This window comes from Schistocerca americana, chromosome 3, assembly GCF_021461395.2.
Source record: "Schistocerca americana isolate TAMUIC-IGC-003095 chromosome 3, iqSchAmer2.1, whole genome shotgun sequence".
NCBI lineage: Eukaryota > Metazoa > Arthropoda > Insecta > Orthoptera > Acrididae > Schistocerca > Schistocerca americana.
Window position 1 is genome coordinate 941,406,579 of NC_060121.1, and position 22,233 is coordinate 941,428,811.

The window sequence follows — 22,233 nt, forward strand, 5'->3', positions numbered from 1 at the left end:
TTCTTTTTTCCATTTCCAGGAGTGTAGATGAATGTAAATTAAAGTAGATGAATAGGAAAAAGAATCCCATGATGTTTGAATACTCCATTAGTAGTGTAGCGCTTGACACAGTCACGTCGATTAAATATTTGGGCGTAACATTACAGAGCGATATGAAGTGGGACAAGCATGTAATGCCAGTTGTGGGGATGGTGGATAGTTGTCTTCGGTTCATTGGTAGAATTTTGGGAAGATGTGGTTCATCTGTAAAGGAGACCGCTTATAAAACACTAATACGACCTACTCTTGAGTACTGCTCGAGCTTTTGGGATCCCTATCAGGTCGGATTGAGGGAGGACGTAGAAGCAATTCAGAGGCAGGCTGCTAGATTTGTTACTGGTAGGTTTGATCATCACGAGAGTGTTACAGAAATGCTTCAGGAACTCAGGTGGGAGTCTCTGGAGGAAAGGAGGCGTTGTTTTAGTGAATCGCTGCTGAGGAAATTTAGAGAACCAGCATTTGAGGCTGACTGTAGTACAATTTTACTGCCGCCAGCTTATATTTCGCTGAAAGACCACAAAGATAAGATAAGAGGGATTAAGCTCACACAGAGGCATACAGACAGTCATTTTTCCATCGAAGTTTTACTTCCAGTGTTGTGCTATTGAATTCTACTGCTCACCTCCAATTCACTTTTTTATGAACCGCATATTATATTAGGATTTCGTTACTTTGCTTAGCTCTTTGCGATAAACAGTCCGCAATTTTTGTTATTATAATAATTATTATTACCAATTCCCCCACTCCGTAGGGTCAATCACTGGTAACTTTTCTATTAATGGATTATAGGCAGGGGCCTTTTTATCTCGATCGCTGTATTCCTTGGTCACAATTTTTCCCAAACATGTGTGAGTCCTATAAATTTCAGTGAACTCTCGAGAGCCATTTTAAAATTCACTCCGCACCTACATACGAGAAACACTCTGTGCTTGCCAACAGCGTACTCAAACACGTTTCGCTTATCTGGTTTGCGGCGATCTGCTAGTAACACGCTACGATTTGTCTGCGCGTATGTCGTTGGTATCCACAGTTGAGCAATTTTGCTCAAACCTCCCACTTCAACTACCAGGTTTGCGCGCACCTAATTTCTGCACAAAACCCTTGTCCATATGCAACGATATGTCTGCGCAGATGTGGTGCGCGCTTACTCTTGCGCAGACATGTCTTTGCGTATGAAATGGCCTGATGGTAATCCACTTACTGAGCAGCATATGCGTTGCAGTTTCTGCGGTAAAACATAGACAAGAAATTGAAAAATGATCATTCCAGTCCTGCAAATATTTAGTTCTGAAATAAACAAAAAAATAAGGAATTACCCTATTTTGTACATTTAATTTTAGTCGATGTCTGTCGCCATCGATCAAGAACAACGATCGATTGTTCGAGACTATCGATTGTAGCAACTGTTGATATGTGCAACAGTATTCACTCGCCAGTGCCGACGAACGGTTGTAGGCGGGCATGTAGTCCGATGCGTGTCAGTTTCACTAGCCAGTGATGTTTATCGTTATAAAATTCGGAGATAAATGTATTGTTCTGTGTCATCAGAAGAAGGGATGATCTCACATAAAATGCCAAGAAATTCTTTATGACAATGAAGAGACGAGAGCTTCATTACGTTTAGTATAGCGTTGCTTTTTTATAATGCATCACTTAGGTGATTTGAAATATGAACTGATAATTGAGTGCAATATATACTCGGAGTGACTGTTCGTATACAATAAGGCCTAAACATGACTGTGTTCTGTAAAGCGAAACTATTGAAAGTGTGTTGATTTAATGATTGTGTATATTCGTGTTCTGGCGGTCCGTTTGATTCTGTAACGTGGGACAGACGAAAAGCATCGTTTCGTTGTTCCAAGAAGCCTGTATATAGTGTTGTATGAATTATTAAAAGTAGAGAATTTTTCTGTCGTTTGAAAAGCTAACAGTGTGCACGATTGTAGTTTAATACTCATATACAGCATTACAGAGTGATATTTGTAACGAAGACAAACACACGCCAGATTTTATGATGACAGATGCATGTTATGTTAACGAAGCAATGGCAGATGAACATACTCTGCCAACCTCTCCAACTTCACAAGACTCAGATTTCGATGAGTTTCTAGCAATAGGAATAGAAAACATCTCATCAGCTGATGCTGCAGATGGACCAGCGTCGATGGACAGCAAAACTGAAACGAATTCCCCATACGGTAACGTATTTCATACTAACTTTAACCAACAGTTTTCTACAATGTGTTCATTAGAAGTGTCTTAAATGAATGCGTGAAATTAACTAAGCCTTTGTTGATTTTGTAAAGTGATTAGAAAAGTATGTTGAGTCTGTGCCATCATGCAGTTGAATTTGCATTTTTGCGATCTTACCACCTATATCGCTTGTGTCTCTAAACTATGTTTGTAGGACGGTATGCAGTGTAGTATTTACGTTTTGGGTCGTCAATACTGCAGAATACATCAGCACTGGTGTTGGGCGGATGAGAGTTGAGACATGGCACTGTATTGTATGAGTCTTGTTTTATGACATGTTCTACATAATTGAGGAACTCCTCACAATGGATTTATGGAATAAAACGTACATCTAATCTGACCCACGCGAATTATCGTCGCATTTCCATGGTTACATAGAAATTATTCAGTATAGTCTCATGCAATAAGATGCTGTACACAGTATCTTCTAGACAGGACATGGAACTCAGTAGGTCTGTTACAATTTAGCAGCTAGTACCATGCATTCTTTCTAATTTTCGTATTTATATATACAAATGTACTACTGCATTTCATGAGCACTCGTCATCTGTGGTCTATCCTTTCTTCAAGGTAACCACAAATGAAATTTTCAGGGGGTCATTGCAAGTAAGGGGACTAGTGTAGCAGGGGATACAACCCGTCGGCTTTGGACATTGACGTCACAAGTCGCCAATCGAGAAGCGATTCTTCTTAGTGTTGTAGCTCCCTTCAGTGGCTGATAAGTGTTTTTTGGCTTTTAAAAAAAAATCTCACGAGATAGAATAAACAGATCCACTTTATTAAGCAATCAGTAAAAAAACGAAACTGAAACATAACAGCAAAAGCGAAAATGGTAAACTGCTATCTGGCGACTTGTGACGTCATTGTCCAAAGCCGACGGGTTGTATCCCCTGCTACACTAGACCCCAAGTAAGCTGTGTTACAGCCTTATGTTAAATTCTAATGCATATGCCAGTTTTCTTATTGGTTGGTGAACCTTCACCTATGCTGCATCTGCCCATTCCTTCATTTTTAGGCATTTTTAAGACTGTTTTATTGCAAAGAGCCAGCCTTCGCAGCATTATAAATTTGTTAAATCCGTAGACAGAGCTAAGTGTCAGATCCATACACTCTCATTTGAGAGGAAGATAGCCAGTCACATGTGATGTGACCTCTAAGAAGTGTTATTTCCCACAACTCACACTAGAAAGTGGTGTTGCCAAATTCACCATTTTAACAGGTGACATGGGAAATGCAATTTGTATTGATTCATTCCCTCATTGAATCTGTGTGCAGTATTTGCAACTCTCATGGCTAATTTTATCATTGACATTGTGTTATATAAGATTCCAGAATTCTTCTATTGCATGCTCCTCTACCCTTTTCATCCATATAAGTAGGCCATCTACTGCAGTAATTTTTTATTTCTTACCTTCATCAGTTTTGGCCCATAACACTGTGTGTTGAACATCTTTGACAGAACTTTGCATTTTCTAAGTTGCTGCAAATTTGTTGACCTGCATTTACATAATTCCTTTCATTAAGTTTTTATTGAATATAGATTTAAGTGTCAGGAAGTCGTTTCTGAAAGTATTTGTATGGAGTGTAGCCATGTATGGAAGTGAAACATGGACGATAACTAGTTTGGACAAGAAGAGAATAGAAGCTTTCGAAATGTGGTGCTACAGAAGAATGCTGAAGATAAGGTGGGTAGATCACGTAACTAATGAGGAGGTATTGAATAGGATTGGGGAGAAGAGAAGTTTGTGGCACAGTTTGACTAGAAGAAGGGATCGGTTGGTAGGACATGTTTTGAGGCATCAAGGGCTCACAAATTTAGCATTGGAGGGCAGCATGGAGAGTAAAAATCGTAGAGGGAGACCAAGAGATGAATACACTAAGCAGATTCAGAAGGATGTAGGTTGCAGTAGGTACTGGGAGATGAAGAAGCTTGCACAGGATAGAGTAGCATGGAGAGCTGCATCAAACCAGTCTCAGGACTGAAGACCACAACAACAACAACAACAAGTTTTTATTTGTTTATTCAAGCAGGTAACCTAGCTTTTAAAACTATGACCTCATATGTGAGAGGAGCCAAGTTTAGAGACAATTGAGGTTTGCTATACTTTCAGTCTATCTCCCAAATTTTAATAAAAGTGTGACAGTTTTGAGCTAGGTTTCTGTAGGCTCTGTTTGTAAGAATTTCTGGATAATAGTTGTAGTAATGCTGATCAGTTGGCACCTACGACCTTATAAAGATAAACTCAGAGTATTCGGCCTTTGATCCCTTGCTACCCAACATTTGCAAAGTGTTCAGTTATCAAATTATTGCTCATTTATGAAGTGAGACTGGTTAATTATGAGGCTTAGTGTTTTTCATATTTTTCATTGAGCTACCCACATTACTGTGCTTGCACATCTGTGTACTTACATGATTGGGCGCTGATGACCACGCTGTTTAGCACCCATAAACCTTAAACACACACACACACACACTACTTACATGATACTGGTCTTTCATATCTTCCATTTCATACTTAACATGCGACATTCTGGTGTTCATCAGTATATAGGGAATTACTAATACAATAATAGGTAGTGGAAAGTCCTGGCAGAATGTAAATAATTTAACAAGGAAAGGCAATAATTCCCCAAGTGGGGGGAAGGGGGGATGTTGAGTTGTCGAAGTGCACCCAAACAAGACAGAGCTTTGCTAGCTAGCTTTTGGATGAATTCTTGAAGCTTGAACTGTAGAGTACACAATGATGCCCCCCTACACACACACACACACACACACACACACACACACACAAAGAGAGAAACAAAGAGAGAGCACTTCAGTGTGCTTGAACTTGGTTTGTCTGGGATGAGTTGGCACAGGTTTGTCAGGTTCCACAATGTATTTTTGTGTGTGAATGTCAAAGTGGTAAATTACCTTATACTGACAGACTTGCATAGCATGTGCATAACCAAGTATTAAAGCAAAAAATTAGCTTCAGCTCACACAGATGTACACGCAGCTATGCCATCCTTCCATTGTTGTCATGCTGTGGAATTTCAGCACCAGGACAGTGTTACGGTGAGTTTGTTTTCATTTGAGCGTTTACATCTCCCGTGTACTGAATATTTTCGAATATTGTTTTGTTGTGAGTACCAAGAAAGGTGGCACAGTTGTTAGGCATGAGACTCATAGTGGCCAACTAGATTTAGATTTTCCATGGTTTCACTAAATTGCGTAAGGCAAATGTCGCAGTGGTTCCTTTGAAAAAGAATGCAACTGAATTCCTTCCCTAATCGAAGCCTGTATGTGATCTCTGATGACCTTCCAATGAATGGGACATTATACACAAATCTCCCCTTTTCTGTGTGCATATCACCACTATGACTCCTGTTAATTACCTCATGGACATATTATACATTTAGGTTATAATGAACATATGTATTCAGTTGCGTAGAAAGTGTAAAAATATTATTTCAAAAGCAGAGAATTTAAGAGTTTAATTATCTCCTAGCAGAATGATTTCTAAAATCTTACTTCAGTTAATTAATGGAATCAACTATATTTACTGATGTTTATATGCAGACTGAAGTGATGAATGAAGATTTATACCAAGGTCAGAATTTGAACCCAGGTACCCTTCTTACTTGGCAGATGTGCTAATCACTTTACCACACTCACACAGTGGCTGTGCACAGATTACCCTAGCACACCACCCTACTCCCTGAAAGAGCACCTGAGCATTGAACCAGCCTTGGTACAAATTTTCCTTTGTCACTTCAGTCTGAACCTATACATCATAGATGTAGACTTGAAAAAGGTCTCGGGAACCATATAGTTTCATTTGATTGTTTTTAGTGAGTAGACAGTACAATTAAAAAGTGCCACTAACAATAGCCTTAGGAAATGGGTGCTCTTTTATATCTTCCAAATAATGGATTGTATAGGACGCAGCAGGAGCTTCTACTGCCATTCATCCTTCCTTTAGTTTGTTACTTTTTTCTTACCTTTTGGTAATCACAATAGGTTAGTGTAATGGAATGTAGTCAAATTAAATCAAGTGACACTTAGGTAATCAAATTCAGAAATGAGATCTGAAACTACATAGTAGGTGACTTTTGTTGTTTAGGGAGAAAGACAAATGACGTTGACAGGCTATACAATGCGGACTGGCAATTTAGCGAGAAAAGTATTTTCAAAAAATGAGATATTTATTACTGTTGGATATAAGTGCTAGGAAATCTTTTCAGATTTTATTAAGTGTAATGTTGTACAAAAACCAAATATGGATTGTAAAACTGTTCAGAAGAAAAGGGGATTTTGAAATGTGGCTGCAGAACAATGCTGGAGATTAGGTGTGTTGATCAAATAGCTAATGAGGTGCTAATGAATCTTATTTGGGGGAAAAGAAAATTGTAGCACAACTTGACTGAAAGAGAAGATTGCTTCATTGGACACATCATCCTGAGTCATCAGTGAAGTATGGGCAGTAATAACTGTGGAGGGAGGCTAAGATTTGACTACAGTAAGCAGGTTCAAATGAATCTTGTTTGCTGCAGTTATGCAGAATTTCTGCTTTCGTGTTGTTTAATAAAAATATTTCTCTCTTCTTCAGCCATAATGCAAACTTATTTTATGATTTTCCTTGTATTAATTTTCCTCCAGCTTTAATAATTTTTATTGAAAAATAATTATTTTAAGGTGCCTACCCATTATTCGTACCTTTAATTTGTATCCATGTCATCTGGTATTACTTCTAGAACTTAATTTTTTGCATGATTACTGGCAACTACCTGCGTTTCATCTCATTAAGGCTACAAACATTTAAAGAAATTTTGGAATGCTTCTAGCCTATGATTTGTTCTTTACTGTTAGTTACTGTACCATCTGCCACCTTAACTTACGAAATATGATGTCCACAGTTCTTTCTGTTCCTCATGTTATTATTCACATTAAATGTTCATTGTGTCCTGTCTTGCCCTGTTAGAGCCATTTTCAATATTTTTTGTGTAACTCGCCCTATCCAATCATGTTCCTTTTATAATTTGCTTGAAACTCACACCTACTCCCCTGTTAAAGAAGAGTCCAATTCCACCCGTCTGCTTTGATCCATGATGTCAGCAATGTGGCGGAAATGACCATTCTCAACATCTCCAATATGGCGCCCATGACATCACTACATAAACACGACAACAAACATGAAAATACACATAAATACGACAATAACATCTCCCTCCAAAAATATAATCGCACTAACAGGACAACCACAGTAAAATGGGGGTTTTAGGGTGGGGACTAGCCAAATATAAACATAAAAAAAACACTCACCACGATCCCAAACCGCTCAAAATGACGACAAAAACACAAAATTACCACATTCTGCTTCACCCACGAAATCCACAGGAACTGGACACTTCTGTTGACCTATATAGCTCAACTGCAACTATCGATAACACAAAATAACTAAAACAACAAAAATTGGACTTGGACACTTCCCTTGACCTATATAGGTCAGCCACAGCTGACGATACCAAAAGACACACAGCTACAATGACAAAAATTGGAACTGAACATTTCTCTTGGCCACAGCTGATAATACCAAAATACAAACACTCACAATTGCAATAAATAAAACCAAACCCACAACATCTCAAAAACATGTACAACATCACAACCCACAAACAATAGACCCAAAAAAACGACTACTTACCACCAACAACAAATTTCGACGCTACACACTGGGTTGGTCACTCCAATCACCGCCTCGCATGCGCGAGTCTCTCTCTCTCACACACACACACACACACACACACACACACACACACACACGCAAGAATAACACAAACAAAAAGAAAACTCCCAAACCACCCACAACCTACCAACGCCAATCCAATGCCCCCCCCCCTCCAAAAAAAACCCACAAATAAAAACGACAAAATAAATGAAAAGCGCACATTTCAACTCAAAAACAACTGCAACCTGTACATCTTACTCACTGCCCTCAGAAAAACATGAAAAATACAATAATGCCCAGGTATGCTCTTCCCCCAGCAATACTCATCTAAATGAGATAGCAGGTTAGAAGAGCACCTCTTCCCCCTCCCTATGACTGGTTTAACCACCCTCCAAAAGCCCTGTATTGTATTAGTACACGCCCCAGTTTCGTATTTTTTGAACTCTAAACTATTGTTTACAATTTAATGATCATAACCCCTCTTACCCAAACCCCTGTATGATGAAAAAGCATCTGATATTGCAGTACTCCCCTCCTCAATATACTCTTCAATTAACCCTATCAATTCCCTCTTAATATGCCCCCCCCCCCCCAAAAACCCTGAAAACACAGTCTCCATACCCACTCTCCGAAGTAACAGCCTCCTCCCCCCCCCCCCCCCCCCACACCCATAAACCAACTGGAGACTTACCCTTCCTATACGTCCTCTTCCCAAACTGTGACTCATCTATCGCAACCACCAACAATAAAGGTTGGATCTTTGACAATGCCAGCCACTTGTGCTACGAAATCATTAAGCAAATGTCAGTGAAAGATTCTTACAAGGGAACCTCCCCATCGCACCCCCCTCAGATTTAGTTATAAGTTGGCACAGTGGATAGGCCTTGAAAAACTGGACATAGCTCAATCGAGAAAACAGGAAGAAGTTGTGTGGAACTACGAAAAAAATAAGCAAAATATACGAACTGAGTAGTCCATGCGTAACATAGGCAACATTAAGGATATTGTCAGCTGAGGATCGCCGTGGTCCCGTGGTTAGCGTGAGCAGCTCCGGAACGAAAGGTCCCTGGTTCAAGTCTTCCATCGAGTGAAAATTTTACTTTCTTTATTCTCGCAAAGTTGTGATCCGTCCGTCCGTTCATTGACATCTCTGTTCACTGTAATAAGTTTAGTGTCTGTGTTTTGCCACCGCACCGTAAAACCGTGCGATTAGTAGACGAAAGCACGTGCCTATCCAATGGGCACCCAAAACATTTGCTCGCAAGGTCATAGGTCAACCGATTCCTTCACAGGACAACATGTCTGATATATTCTATACGACACTGGTGACGGCATGTGCATCACCTGACAGGAATATGTTGTTGACCCATCTAACTTGTACACTTGGCGAATGGGTAAAAAAATTCTTCTACCGTGCCGATTTAGGTTTTCTTGTGAATGTGATAATCACTCCCAAAAAAGTGATGAAAACATAAGAGTTTGTCACATGAGCTGCAACAAATGAATGCAACAGTTTCACAGTCGCACAGTTTTCCCTGTGCTCTGTCAAAACATATGTTTTTAACGTTTTCAAATTTTTCCATGTGTAGACCGTCAAATCCTGCATGTGTCCAAGCAAATCTGAACATGTCCTGGGATTTTGGAGACCGAAGTTGATTATGTTTGAGTGCCTTAACTTTGATAATAGTCTGAAAAAAAAAAAATTTCACTCGAGGGAGGCTTGAACCAAAGACCTTTCGTTTCACAGCTGCTCACGCTAACCACGGGACCACGGCGCTTCAGTGTTTCCAGTGTCCTTGATGCTGCCTATCTTCTGTATGGACTACTCAGTTTGTATATTTTGCTTATTTTTTTCATAGTTCCACACAACTTCTTCCTGTTTTCTCGATTGATCTGTGTTCAGTTTTTCAAGGCCTATCCACTGTGCCAACTTGTAATTAAATCTGAGGGGGGTGCGATGTGGAGGTTCCCTTGTTAGATAAAACCAATGTACCTTACATCCTTGCTCAACACATACCTGTCTAAAGCAGAGTGTACAACATTCTTAAATTGTATCCATTGATACGCCATACAGGAAACACATTTTCTTCTCAGCAAGTTCTGCTGACGTACGGTCTCTTATCATTCCTGCTGTTGTGTACTAAGTCTCCCACTGAATTAAGTAACTTAGACCTGTGGTGAGACTATAAATAAGTATGTCAACACAACCTTCATTCCAAATACTATTAAAGGCACAAAAGAAATATTATTAGTATTCTATACTCTTTGTGTTTGCATGCACGTGACGTCATGTCACCATTATGCCACAGGACAAAGTCTACACCTGATACCAGTAGGTTCATTTAATAAAAAAAAAAAAAATGAATTAAATGGCCCTGCTATGGCATATGAATAAGTCTTAGGAATTATTGATTGGTATAACTCTGCACACTGCACCAGATGGTGAGTATTCGCCAGAAACAAAGATAGGCTAATGTTTGGCATGGTCAAAGAAACTTGATCGAACAGCTGAGAGTGTGATTCTGTATACCAAAGTACCATGCGCAGGTAATTTTAGGATAATTCAGAACAAGTTAGACTAATGATCTACTTCTCTTAAGAGTAGAGTGAAAGTTAATGTTAAGAATTAAAAAGAGGATCCTTGCAGTTATTCAGTATTGACATAGCATAAGTAATATGTTGCTGTAATCATTTTCACTCATTAAATATGTAGGAGTAATTTTAGAAAGTCAAGCATCTATAAATTGAAGCAAGAGCAAAATGGACAACATTGGTCTTGGAATATGTAGTGCAAATGTAAGGGAGATTTGTAAAAGGCCAGTATCCAGCCTGTTCTTGAGCATTTCGAATCTCCTCCAGGTTACATTAATGGAGAAGATCATTGGAATACAGAGACATGCTGCTAGCTGTGTAACAACTCAGTTCAATGAGTACGACGGCGCTATAGAGATGACCAGGTAGCATATTGGATTTTGTACATGTTTTCAAGGGAATTAGTGCCATTGTTTCAATTTGTTTTATTATTAATATTGATGTTCCTTTCATTTTTATTTGTGCACATAATTTTTGTTTTGTACAATGAAATCAAAAAGTTGTAATTCTTTCTACATCTACATCCATACTCCGCAAGCCACCTGACAGTGTGTGGCGGAGGGTACTTTGAGTACCTCTATCGGTTCTTCCTTCTATTCCAGTCTCGTATTGTTCGTGGAAAGAAAGATTGTCGATATGCCTCTGTGTGGGTTCTAATCTCTCTGATTTTATCCTCATGGTCTCTTCACAAGATATACGTAGGAGGGACCAATATACTGCTTGACTCCTCTGTGAAGGTATGTTCTCGAAACTTCAACAAAAGCCCATATCGAGCTACTGAGCGTCTCTCCTGCAGAGTCTTCCAGTGGAGTTTATCTATCATCTCCATAACGCTTTCACGATTACTAAATGATCCTGTAACAAAGCGCACTGCTCTCCATTGAATCTTCCCTCTCTCTCTTCTATCAACCCTATCTGGTATGGATCCCACACCGGTGAGCAATATTCAAGCAGTGGGCCAACAAGTGTACTGTTACCTACTTGCTTTGTTTTTAAATTGCATTTCCTTAGGATTCTTCCAATGAATCTCAGTCTGGCATCCGCTTTACCGACGATCAACTTTATATGATCATTCCATTTTAAATCACTCCTAATGCCTACTCCCAGACAATTCACGGAATTAACTGCTTCCAGTTGCTGACCTGCTATATTGTAGCTAAATGATAAAGGATCTTTCTTTCTATGTATTTGCAGCACATTACACTTGTCTACATTGAGATTCAATTGCCATTCCCTGCACCATGCGTCAATCCGTTGCAGATCCTCCTGCGTTTCAGTATATTGTGAATAGCAACGGTCCTATGACACTCCCCTATGGCACACCTGAAATCACTCTTACTTCGGAAGACTTCTCTCCATTGAGAATGACATGCTGTGTTCTGTTATCTAGGAACTCTTCAATCCAATCACACAATTGGTCTGATAGTCCATATGCTCTTACTTTGTTCATTAAATGACTGTGGGGAACTGTATCAAATGCCTTGCGGAAGTCTAGAAACATGGCGTCTACCTGGGAACCCGTATGCATGGAAGCCTTGAATGTGGTAAATCACTAAGTGAATACTTGTATAATAAGTTGGCAGTGAATCTATGAGCCTTATTAAAATGCTGAAAGTGGCACATTTTAGCTGTTTATGTCTCTATTACCTTATGGGTATCGGAGGACGGGAAGGGGGGGGGGGGGGTTCAAATCTATATTATTAGGAAGAATTTGATTCAGATGAATGGTGGACACGGTTGTAAATATCACTTGTAGACTTCAGCCAAAAGACTAGTCTGAAATCTGTCCAGGCTTCTCTTTACGCATTCCTACGGGAAGAGCTTCCCCCCCACCAATTCCTCTCACCACCAGTAAGTTACATTTTGCATATCATTTCTATTCATGTAATCTGTCTGTAAATGACCTCTACAGGCACCAAACATCCCCCCTCCCCAGGGTGCATGCTTGGCTACTACAAGGCCCCAGCATTTCCAGCTCTACTTCCTTTTTCTGTACTGCAAACCTATATTTAGAGTACGTCTTACCTCCTCTGACTTTCCATCGGATGACCCTTTTGGTGCTGACCCTGCCTGGACTTGGTTCACGATTTTGGTCTTAATTTTTAGTTTCACTCTTGGCACTATCTACACCTCCCATAATGATTATATGGTCCCCATTATTGCGTTTGACCTACCAGAAGTGCGTGTCGTGTGCCCACTCTGGTGTATACTCTGCCCCTGTGCCCTGTCAATCTGGCACACTTCATTTCTGTTGTAGTACACCTACAACTCAGCACGATAACATCAAGTTCCTGCACAGAGGGTAGCCCTCCGACAATGCATGGACTGCACTGTTGGTGCTGGTGGCCACACAGCCCCAGCAGTCTCTTGAAATGGAAAGGCCTTGCATGGTGCAACAAAGTATGTTCCCAGTCCATTCCCTTCCCTGACCACACCATAGGAGGAATGCAAGACTATACGACAGGGAGCAGAATCGCCCCCCTTCCCCCTCCCACCCATTACGTGGTCTGTATGGGGACTGACAGGGCCAACGTTTTGGCCACAAAGACTTTATTTTTTGTGGAAAACATTGAAGACAAATATGGGGAAGTTGCAGCCATCTCTAAGATGAAGAGCGGTTTCCTCCTGATTAAAACGCCGTCTCCTGCCGTCACCGGTTCTGCTCCTGAAATGCCCACTAAACCCGCTGGGCAGAGCAGGTAACTAGGATTGTGGAAACGACCAAATAAGGTTGGGGTCAGTTTCACCTTCTAATTGAATTATTTATTGTAATTTAATAACACATTTAAAACCAAAGCGGCACGTAGCCAGACCTTTACCAAATGCAACTATTTCACGCCTGAAGGCTTCCAAACAAGAAATCTTAAAAATCAACAAGATAAAAATGCAGTTAAAAAAGCAAATAAAATAACTAAAAAAACATACATCACAACTAGGTGGAAAGCCTCAAGGCAAAGTAGATAGAACAAACATATGCAATGTGCAATACAAATGGCTGAAGGCCACAAGTAAGTTTCCAAATTTATAGTATATTACCGTAATCTTTTAAAGGCAGAAGCCCGCAATGTTTAAGCTTGAAAGATAATTTTAAGAATAAAGTTGCAAGGCTGAAAGCCCACAATTAATTTTCCAGAATTTTTTAAAAAAATGTAACCACAAGCCTTAAATATTTAAGTAGCTGAAAGCAGATAATTAAACACCAGTGGGAAAGACAATGGCACTCTGAAGCCTCCAGGGAGGTCATTCTGCCCTTGTTTACTTAGGTGAGACAGGAGGTGAGCCCAACTGCACTTGATCCATCGGAACCCAACCAGGGAAAAGCCACGGACCGACCGACACAACTTACTTGCCGCCAGTCAGTACATGAGAACTCAAACACAAAATGTTATGGACGTAATTATCCACAATCAAATATGTACAAACACTCGGTGTTGCTCACAGGAAAACCTCTCCAACAGCGAACCACCGAAATGAACCACAACATGAATGGACGAGGCTTGGGTGCTTAAAACACCACTCAACTTTGACGTCATTGGTCGCTGAACCACAAAGCTCGTAGCCATCGGACATCTCCACACATGCTCTGACACTGTGCAGGGACCGGTAGCGGACTCAGCAACTGCACCACATGGAGATATCTTCCCTGGTCGCAGCAACCGACCGACTGCCTGCTGGTCTGTCCGAAACTGCTGCTCAGTTGCAACTGCACTACTGGTGCATCCTCGACTGCTGCTCAGTCGCGACTGCATCTCCCACTCACTTCCAGACACCCAATGGCGGAAATACTGGCTCGGACCCAGCCATGCAGAGGCAACATGCCCACTGACCAAACGACATCCCTGCACCAGGAAGGATTGACCCAAGTTCCACAAGATGGTAATTGAAGAGGCCCAGAAGCACTCAGAGAACGAGTTATACATCGCCCGATGAGACGACCAGCCTCTCAGAGCCAGTACACTGACAACATTTAAAATAATTGTCATTGGAACTAACGCCAACTACACACACAACCTGACAAACACTTGCACGAAGACCTGAATGATACAACAGCAACTAAGCGCTCACAAAAACAAATCGGAAGTCGATGTGCACACACACACAGCCGACTCATGAACAATCAGCGAGCCAAAATGCATCATCTGGTATGATGACCGACCAGTGATCCACCAAGACAGTGGCCCGGCTCAAGTGATGCGTGGCGGCAACCGTCGGGCGAGCCAAGTCGGCGCAGGCCTCACTGCTTCAACCCGACTGCACTAGTTCCGCATGCAACTCCCCGACTGTCAGGTCCGGACTGCGCTCCAGACACATTCCAACTGACTGGCAGACCCGAAGTCGCGATCCGAACTGCTTATGACAGATGACGACAGGGAAGTAATAGCAGTCGAGCAAAGATACTGCGAGAGGGGATATATCAATACGCGCTGCTAATGCCGCTCACGGTCAGGCAAAGCAGCAACTCAGTGACAGTAGTAATTGAAATTAACGTAGTGAGGTGGAAGTACGTTAAAAACAGGGTGTAAAATACATTATGGTGGGAACACGAGCCACACACAGCTCAGCTCCCTTGCAAAAAGGTGGGTAACACTTCTGTGACTGTCACTTCCCACAAGAGTCTTACTATGGTCCAGAATATTATCTTTCACTGCGATCCTCTTTTGCAATCTGATGATGAGCTGTGGCCAACTTAGAGTGACGGTGTGTGCACTTCATCCCTCGTGTCCATAGAGGCCAACAGAAAACAGAGTTGTTACCGGGGCTTTCATCTTAGCTTTCGAGGGTGATATGTTACCTGATAAGGTCAAGGTGATGGTCTACCTGTGTGATGTGAAACCCTATGTTCCTCCTCCTATGAGATACTTCAGATCTATGAAGTTCAGATGTGTGTCTTCCCGTTGCACTACTACCTCTGTCTGTAGCAGTTGTGGACGTCTGCTGCACACGAATGTTCCTTGTGCCCCTCCCCCCCGTCTGTGTAAATTGCAATGAGCTCCACTCTCCCTGATCTCCAGATTGCTCTGTTTTTAAGTGTGAGAAGAAAATCCAGGAGTATAAGACCTTGGACAGGCTCACATATCAAAAGGCCAGAAAAAAGCATGAAGGTCTTAATCCCATACAAATGTCACAATCTTATGCTACAACTGCAATGTCACCCTTCTCTGTTGACTGTGCCTTCCTCTGCTACGCCCCTTACAGTGGACCATCAGAGCCACACACTGATACCACCCTCTCAGGCAGTCGGGAGCCCTTCTGGTGCTTCCACCACACCCACTTCGGGAGCATCGGCTCCCCAAGTGCCAGGCACACCAGTCCCCATTCCGCAGCCAGAGGCCCCTAATCCTCTGGCTTCCCTAGCTAAACTCTTCCTTTGACGACTCCTGCTGGTGCACATTCAGACACTAGCTGGTGGCTGAAAGAACCACAGAGTGCTGGCCATCAGACTTCTTGTTCTTCCACTGTCCCTGCAATCAGTTCATGGACTCCTTCCAAGTCCTCACCTTCTGACGACAAGAAGGACATTAAAAAGTCCTCTAAGATGAAGGAAATTCCAGTGGCCCCCACTCTGCATATACATCTCCTGTGCCCCAGGTGGAGATCCTGGTGGTCCCCAAGACACCAGATCATCTCCCCATGCAATGTGCCGCAGAACCTATGTCAGTAGATCCCCTGCCATCTCAATCTATGGCACAACCCCGAGTCATAACATGCTCCTCCTTCCTCTCCCCCCCCCCCCCCCCCCCCCCCCCAACCATCATTTCTGATACTCCAGAGGAATTGTGACGGATTTTTCCCCCTCTTGGCTGGGCTATGGCAGCTTTTAAGCGCTAACCACATGTTCTGTATTGCCATTCAGGAAATGTGTTTTCCAGCAACTCGAACCCCTATCCTTCATGGCCACCGAGGTTATTTTAAGAATTACATCGTACAGACTGTGAGAGAGCATCAAGTGGAGTTTGTATGTACGTGCTGGACTCTATGTCCAGTGACCTTGTTGTGTCTCTTGATAAGCCTTTGGAGGCTTGCAGCTATGGGGGTAAGGACACACCAGGATTCCACCATCTGTAATGTTTATCACCCACCTGATGGTGTTTCTCAGGAAGTACTGTCTGCATTACCATCTCATCTCCCCCCACCTTTCCTAGTCTTCGGTGACTTTAACGCCAATAACTGTTTGTGTGGTTGTACAGTGATGACTGATCATGGTAAAGACATCAAAACTTGACTGGCACGGCTCGATCTTTGCCCCCTTGAACTCTGGTGCCCCCACACTTGTGGCACACAGAACTTACTCGGCCATTGATCGCTCCTTGTGCAGCTCTGGTCTTCTGCCATCTATCCACTGGAGAGTCTATGGTGACCTGTGATCACTTACCTCTCCATCACAGATATGGGCAAAGATAGACACCTCTATAACTACCAGTCCCCTACAGATTACCAAGCACTTCCTTAGATGACGGCATTTATGCTGATCCAGACACTATCGCTGAACATTTTGCTGAACATGATACTTGCTCATCTACTTCTGACAGCTACCACCCCACCTTTCAGTTCGTTAAACAGGGGTGGAGCAAATACAATTATCTTTTACTACACGCCAGGTGGAGCCGCATAATGCTCCTTTCAGTGACTGGGAACTCTCCAATGCCCAAGCCCACTGCCCTGCTACGGCCCCAGGACCAGACTGCATCCACAACCAAATGCTGTGAAACACCTCTCAGTGGATTGTCAGTGTCACATACTTGCCCTCTTTAATCAAATCTGGAATGAGGGTGAGTTCTCATCTTGGTAGCGAGAAAGCACAATAGTTCCGGTACTGAAACTGGATAAGAACACACTGGAGATGGACAGTTATTGCCCTGTCAGCCTTACCAACATTATCTGTAAGTTGCTCAAATCCATGGTGAACGAGTAGCTGTGTTGCCTGATTGAGTCTTGGGGCCTTTTGCTGCATCTCAGGGCAGTTTTTGCAAAGGCCGCTCCACTACCAATAATTTGGTTCACCTGGAGTCCATCATCTGGAGAGCCTTTGCATGTCGTCAGCATGTCATCGCTGTCGTTTTCGACCTATAGAAGGTGTATAACACAAAATGACATCACCGCATCCTTACTACATTACATTAGTGGGTTCACCAAGGTCCACTCCCAATTTCTGTCAAGGACTTCCTGTCGCATCATATGTTCCAGGTTCAAGTGGGTGCTTCACTCAGTACCTCCCATATCCAAGAAAACGGGATCTGCAAGGCTCTGTAACAAGTGTCCCTCTCTTTTTGGTGGCCATCAGTGGCCTAGTGGCAGCTGTGGGGTCTGTGGTATCGCCTTCCATGTATGACAACAATTTTTGCTTTTCTTATTGCTCCTGTAGTACGGGTGTTGTTGAGCTTCGCCTGCAGGGCGCGACACAAAAGGCACAGTCATGGGCTCTTGCCCATGGCTTTTGGTTTTCAGGTGCCAAGACTTACATTATGCACCTACGTCACCATCACCCAGAGCTTTACCTACATGATCAATTACTTTTTGTAATTGAGATGCACCACTTTTTGGGATAGGTCTTTAATTCCTGGCTGTTGTGGCTTTCCCACTTTCGCCAACTTATGCAAAAGTGCTGACAATGCCTCAGCAACACTAGCTGGGGTGCAGCTGTCCCAACCTTTCTGCAGCGCTACAAAGCCCTAATTCTCTCCCATCTTGATTATGGGAGTCTCGCATATGGTTCAGCATCACACTCGGCATTGCGAATACGGGACCCCATATCATTGTGGGGTCTAACTTGCAACAGGAGCTTTCCGAATTAGTCCTGTGAACAGCCTACTAATTAAGTCCCTTCATTACGTATCAGATGCCAACAATGGCTGCTGAACTACACTGTATGCATTCGTAGCTTCCCTGGACATCCCAGATACTGTGTCCTTTTCCCAGGAAGGGAGCTCCACCTCTCACAACAGCAACCCAGAACTGGGTTTACAATTGCTGCACGCCTCCAGTATCTCTGTTTGTAATTGTAACTTCCTCCACTATCACATCTAGTCAAGGAGACATTACATTTGCCCCCATGGCTTGTGCCCCAACCTCGGTTTTGCCATGTCGTCTCCTTTGGTCCAAAAGATTCTGTTGACGCCATGATTTTTCACTGCCTGCTCTCGACTATCCTTAAGACATATCTGGATTCAGAGTGGTATTGTCCGATGTCTCAACAGTCAGGCTGAACAGGCTTTGTGTGTGCACGCGCGTGCGCCCACATACACACACACACACACACACACACACACACACACACACACACACAATTTCAGTTAACTACACTCTCCGCTAGACGGTTGCACTGCCTTCACTGCTGAACTGATGGCCACCAAACTAGCCCTCTGCCATATTCATTCTTGCACTGGCAATAGTATTCTAATCTGTAATGACTCCTTTAGCAGACTTCAGGTTATAGACCACTGCTGCTCACCTCACCCATTGGTTAGGGCTATCCGGGATCTTGTCTGACCCCCATAAAGCTGGATGGTGCTCCAGACCTTTGAGCATTTATATTCCATAGATTGCTGGAAGTCTGAAACTCAGAATGGTCTGCCCTGGTCTCCCAAACAAAAGACAGTTAAGGAGACCATGACCATGTGGCAGTCTTCCCTGTGAGCTTCTCGCAGGGAATCCACTGTCCTCTGTTGGCGCCGCATTTGCCACTCTTAGCTGACCCATGCCCACATTGTCCGATGTAAGGACCCTCTCACTGCTGATGTGGAGCCTGCCTGGCAGTGGCCCACATATTCGTAGACTACCCTAATTTGAGTGCTTTGAGACGGCATCTTGATCTTCCTGACACATTCCCATTGGTGCTAGCAGATGATGCCAAAGTGGCTGATCTGGTGTGTATAGCATGTGAAGGTGATTTCTGTTCATCCCTGTTAGGCAGAGCTCTTTGGAGTCATTGACCACCTGAGGGATTGGTGGGGTACCGCCCCCCCCCCCCCCCTCCCAAGTCTCTTGTCGGCCTATGCTCCGTGGCCCAGCCTGGTCTCTACCATTTCCACCTTTTTATTCTCTTTATTGTCCTTCATTTATTGTTTTTAATGCCTTACCTTGACTGGTCTTTAAATGGCTTGTCTGTGCTGCCTTTTTCCTGAGCTTTTATCTCTATTTTTTATTGCATTAGTTACACTTAAGCTTTCCAGGATTTGCCTTTGCCTTTTGCTTCCACCCTTTGACGCCCACCAAGGATATGCCACTTAACTGATGTAGGGACTGATGACCCTGCAGTTCCTCTCAATCCAAACCAACCAACCAATCAATCAACCAACCAACTGACCGACCATGCCCCCCTCCCCCACTTAAAGTAAAAATGAAAGTGGAACTACAGGTATGAAATATATGTGTGTCACAAGAAGACCTTGTGTTCAGACATTTGAAGAGTTTATTATTCGTAATAGGTGTAAGAAGTGTCGTTATTCTACATTTGTAAATCTGTATATAGTTCAGATAACAACTTTGCCTTTATCCTAAACAATTTTCCATTGTAGCAGTTATTAAAATTTTACAGTCACACAAGTAATTACATCAATCTCCATAACTTTCACATCAGTTACATTCTGTTGCTACTTTATCTTGTTTCTCTGCCTTCTGAGTTCTCCTTTTTTGACTCGGAAAAATGAACTCTGAAGTTGTTTGAACATTAAACTGGGATTCTGTCTATTATTTCTGGCATTGACTGTCATTCTTCATCATGTTTCATATAAATTAGCATATGTAGACTGTATTTTCTGTGATAGTTTTACAATTAACATTTTGTACTATGGACAGAGAAATGTTCACAAAGCTGTAGCAGATGGAAACAGGTAGATTGGTGTAAAATAGCTACTTGTATTTTGAAATGTAGAACTCCTGGCAGGAAAGATGAAGTGGGAGAAAGAAAACAGGGGTTGCTTAAGAATGGAGGAAAGGTGCTGGATCAAGAACAACTTCCCTCATAGTTTCTCTGATACATTCATTTTTACCTAAGGTCCAGGATGAACTGTTTTATAATCATAATCATTACCAGTTTCTTTTCCACCTAGCCTTTCCTCACTTCTGCCAGAAAAGGGAATCCTACATTACAGATGATAGAAGTTTTATGTATTTCTACATCTTCCCATCTGCTGCTGCTTGGTGATCAATTTTCTCTATAAATATTTTAACTGAATTTACTTCTTTGACTTTACAGGTGCAAAGGGCTTGCCTTTTAATGTTGTTCACAGCCCACCAGTCAGTTTCAAGGCTCTCCACAGGCATTTGTTCATCCCACATGTCGAAATCAAAGTGAAAATTATTGATGTGGAACGCAGCGTCACAACTCATATTCTGAACCCAAATCTGTGAGTGACATTTCTTTTTTCATTCTTTGCCTCTTTGTGACATGAAATTTGTTGTAATATAAAATTGTTGAGCCTGGTTGACATAGTTTGTTGGCTTTTGCTTTGGGATCTTTGGCTAACACTTGTCTCAGGATCTTCAGCTGACGTTTAACAAATTCTCTGACATTTCACCATCATGAATGGTGGGATTGCCAAATGTTCACCCTCCATTGCAGAGTCCACCACCAGAAATGGATGGTGAATCTTTGGCGTTATCAGTAATTTGCACTGGCAAAACATCAAGAAAAATTGTTAAATATCAACAGAAATTCTTGAGGTAAAAGCCATTGAGGGATAAATCATTTATTGTTATAATCTTTCAAAGTTACAGTAGTACCATGAAGTTCCATTTTGTACACATACTAGTAAGATTACTCCAAAACAAAAACCGCTACGGGGCCTCAGCTCTTTCGTGGGTATGTCTGTGGGGCACAAGGGCTCCCGGTCTGCATCCCATCCCCTATTCACTCTTTCCCATCCTAGCTCCTCCGCCTCCTGCCACCCCTCCCCCCTCTTTATCCCTCGGTGTTTTCCTTTACAATGACCTTGCTGTTCCCTTGGTTCTGCTATTCCTTTATAGTTTTCTCTTACATTTCCTCTCCTCTTTTTTCCCAGCTTTTCCTGATCTCCCTTGGGGTTTGACTTCCCTTACTAAATTGTTTCCTTAGTGTGAGCCATTTGGGGAAGAACTCCATTCCTTGCATCTGTGATGTGGGTTCCTCTCCTCCCCTCCTTCCCCTTTTCCTTCCCTGCTGTAGCCTCCATCCCTCTTCCCCCCACCCCCCATCCTGCCTGCTAGGTCATCAGGACAGTAGCAAGTCCATGTGGTGGGGCTGTTGTGTACCCATCGGGCTGAGCCCCATGTCAATGCAGTGATAACACTTCTGGTAACTTAGCTGTCACCACCCCATGTATGCATAGGAGTGATTTCCCATCTTTTTGGGGCATCAGAACTTTCAGCAACTACCACTGTGCCAGGCGGCCCTTGCTGCTGGGTGGTGCCCACGGGGTAAGCCCCTGATCAGAGTGGATGGTACATGAAGCATGCTAAAATCCACACTTCTGGCCTTCCTTCTGTGTCTGTCACTGCAGATATAATCAGTTCTCTCTCTGCACCTACTTTTGCTTCATTGGCCTTCCGCTTCCCTTTTGTAGAAAACATTGAAGTTTGGTGAAGTTGATTCCCTTAGTAAGATGAGCTCTTGTTTTCCGTATCAATTGAAAACTCTTCTGCCAGTCAGTTTATTTTCCTT

At 42.5% G+C, this 22,233-nt stretch overlaps 1 protein-coding gene across 2 annotated transcripts in view; it reads left to right on the plus strand.

Annotated features, from left to right (window-relative positions):
• The first annotated feature begins 1,484 nt into the window (after positions 1-1,484).
• LOC124605691 (phospholipase D1) overlaps positions 1,485-22,233 on the plus strand; it is a 181,228-nt gene continuing 160,479 nt past the window's right edge. Inside the window, exons 1-2 of one of the 2 annotated variants that reach the window (XM_047137547.1) lie at positions 1,485-2,237; positions 20,791-20,941. In XM_047137547.1, coding sequence (XP_046993503.1) covers positions 2,051-2,237; positions 20,791-20,941 — 338 coding nt within the window. In that variant the 5' untranslated portion in view covers positions 1,485-2,050. The remainder of the gene's footprint in view (positions 2,238-20,790; positions 20,942-22,233) is intronic. The other variant, XM_047137548.1, reaches the window with a different exon arrangement.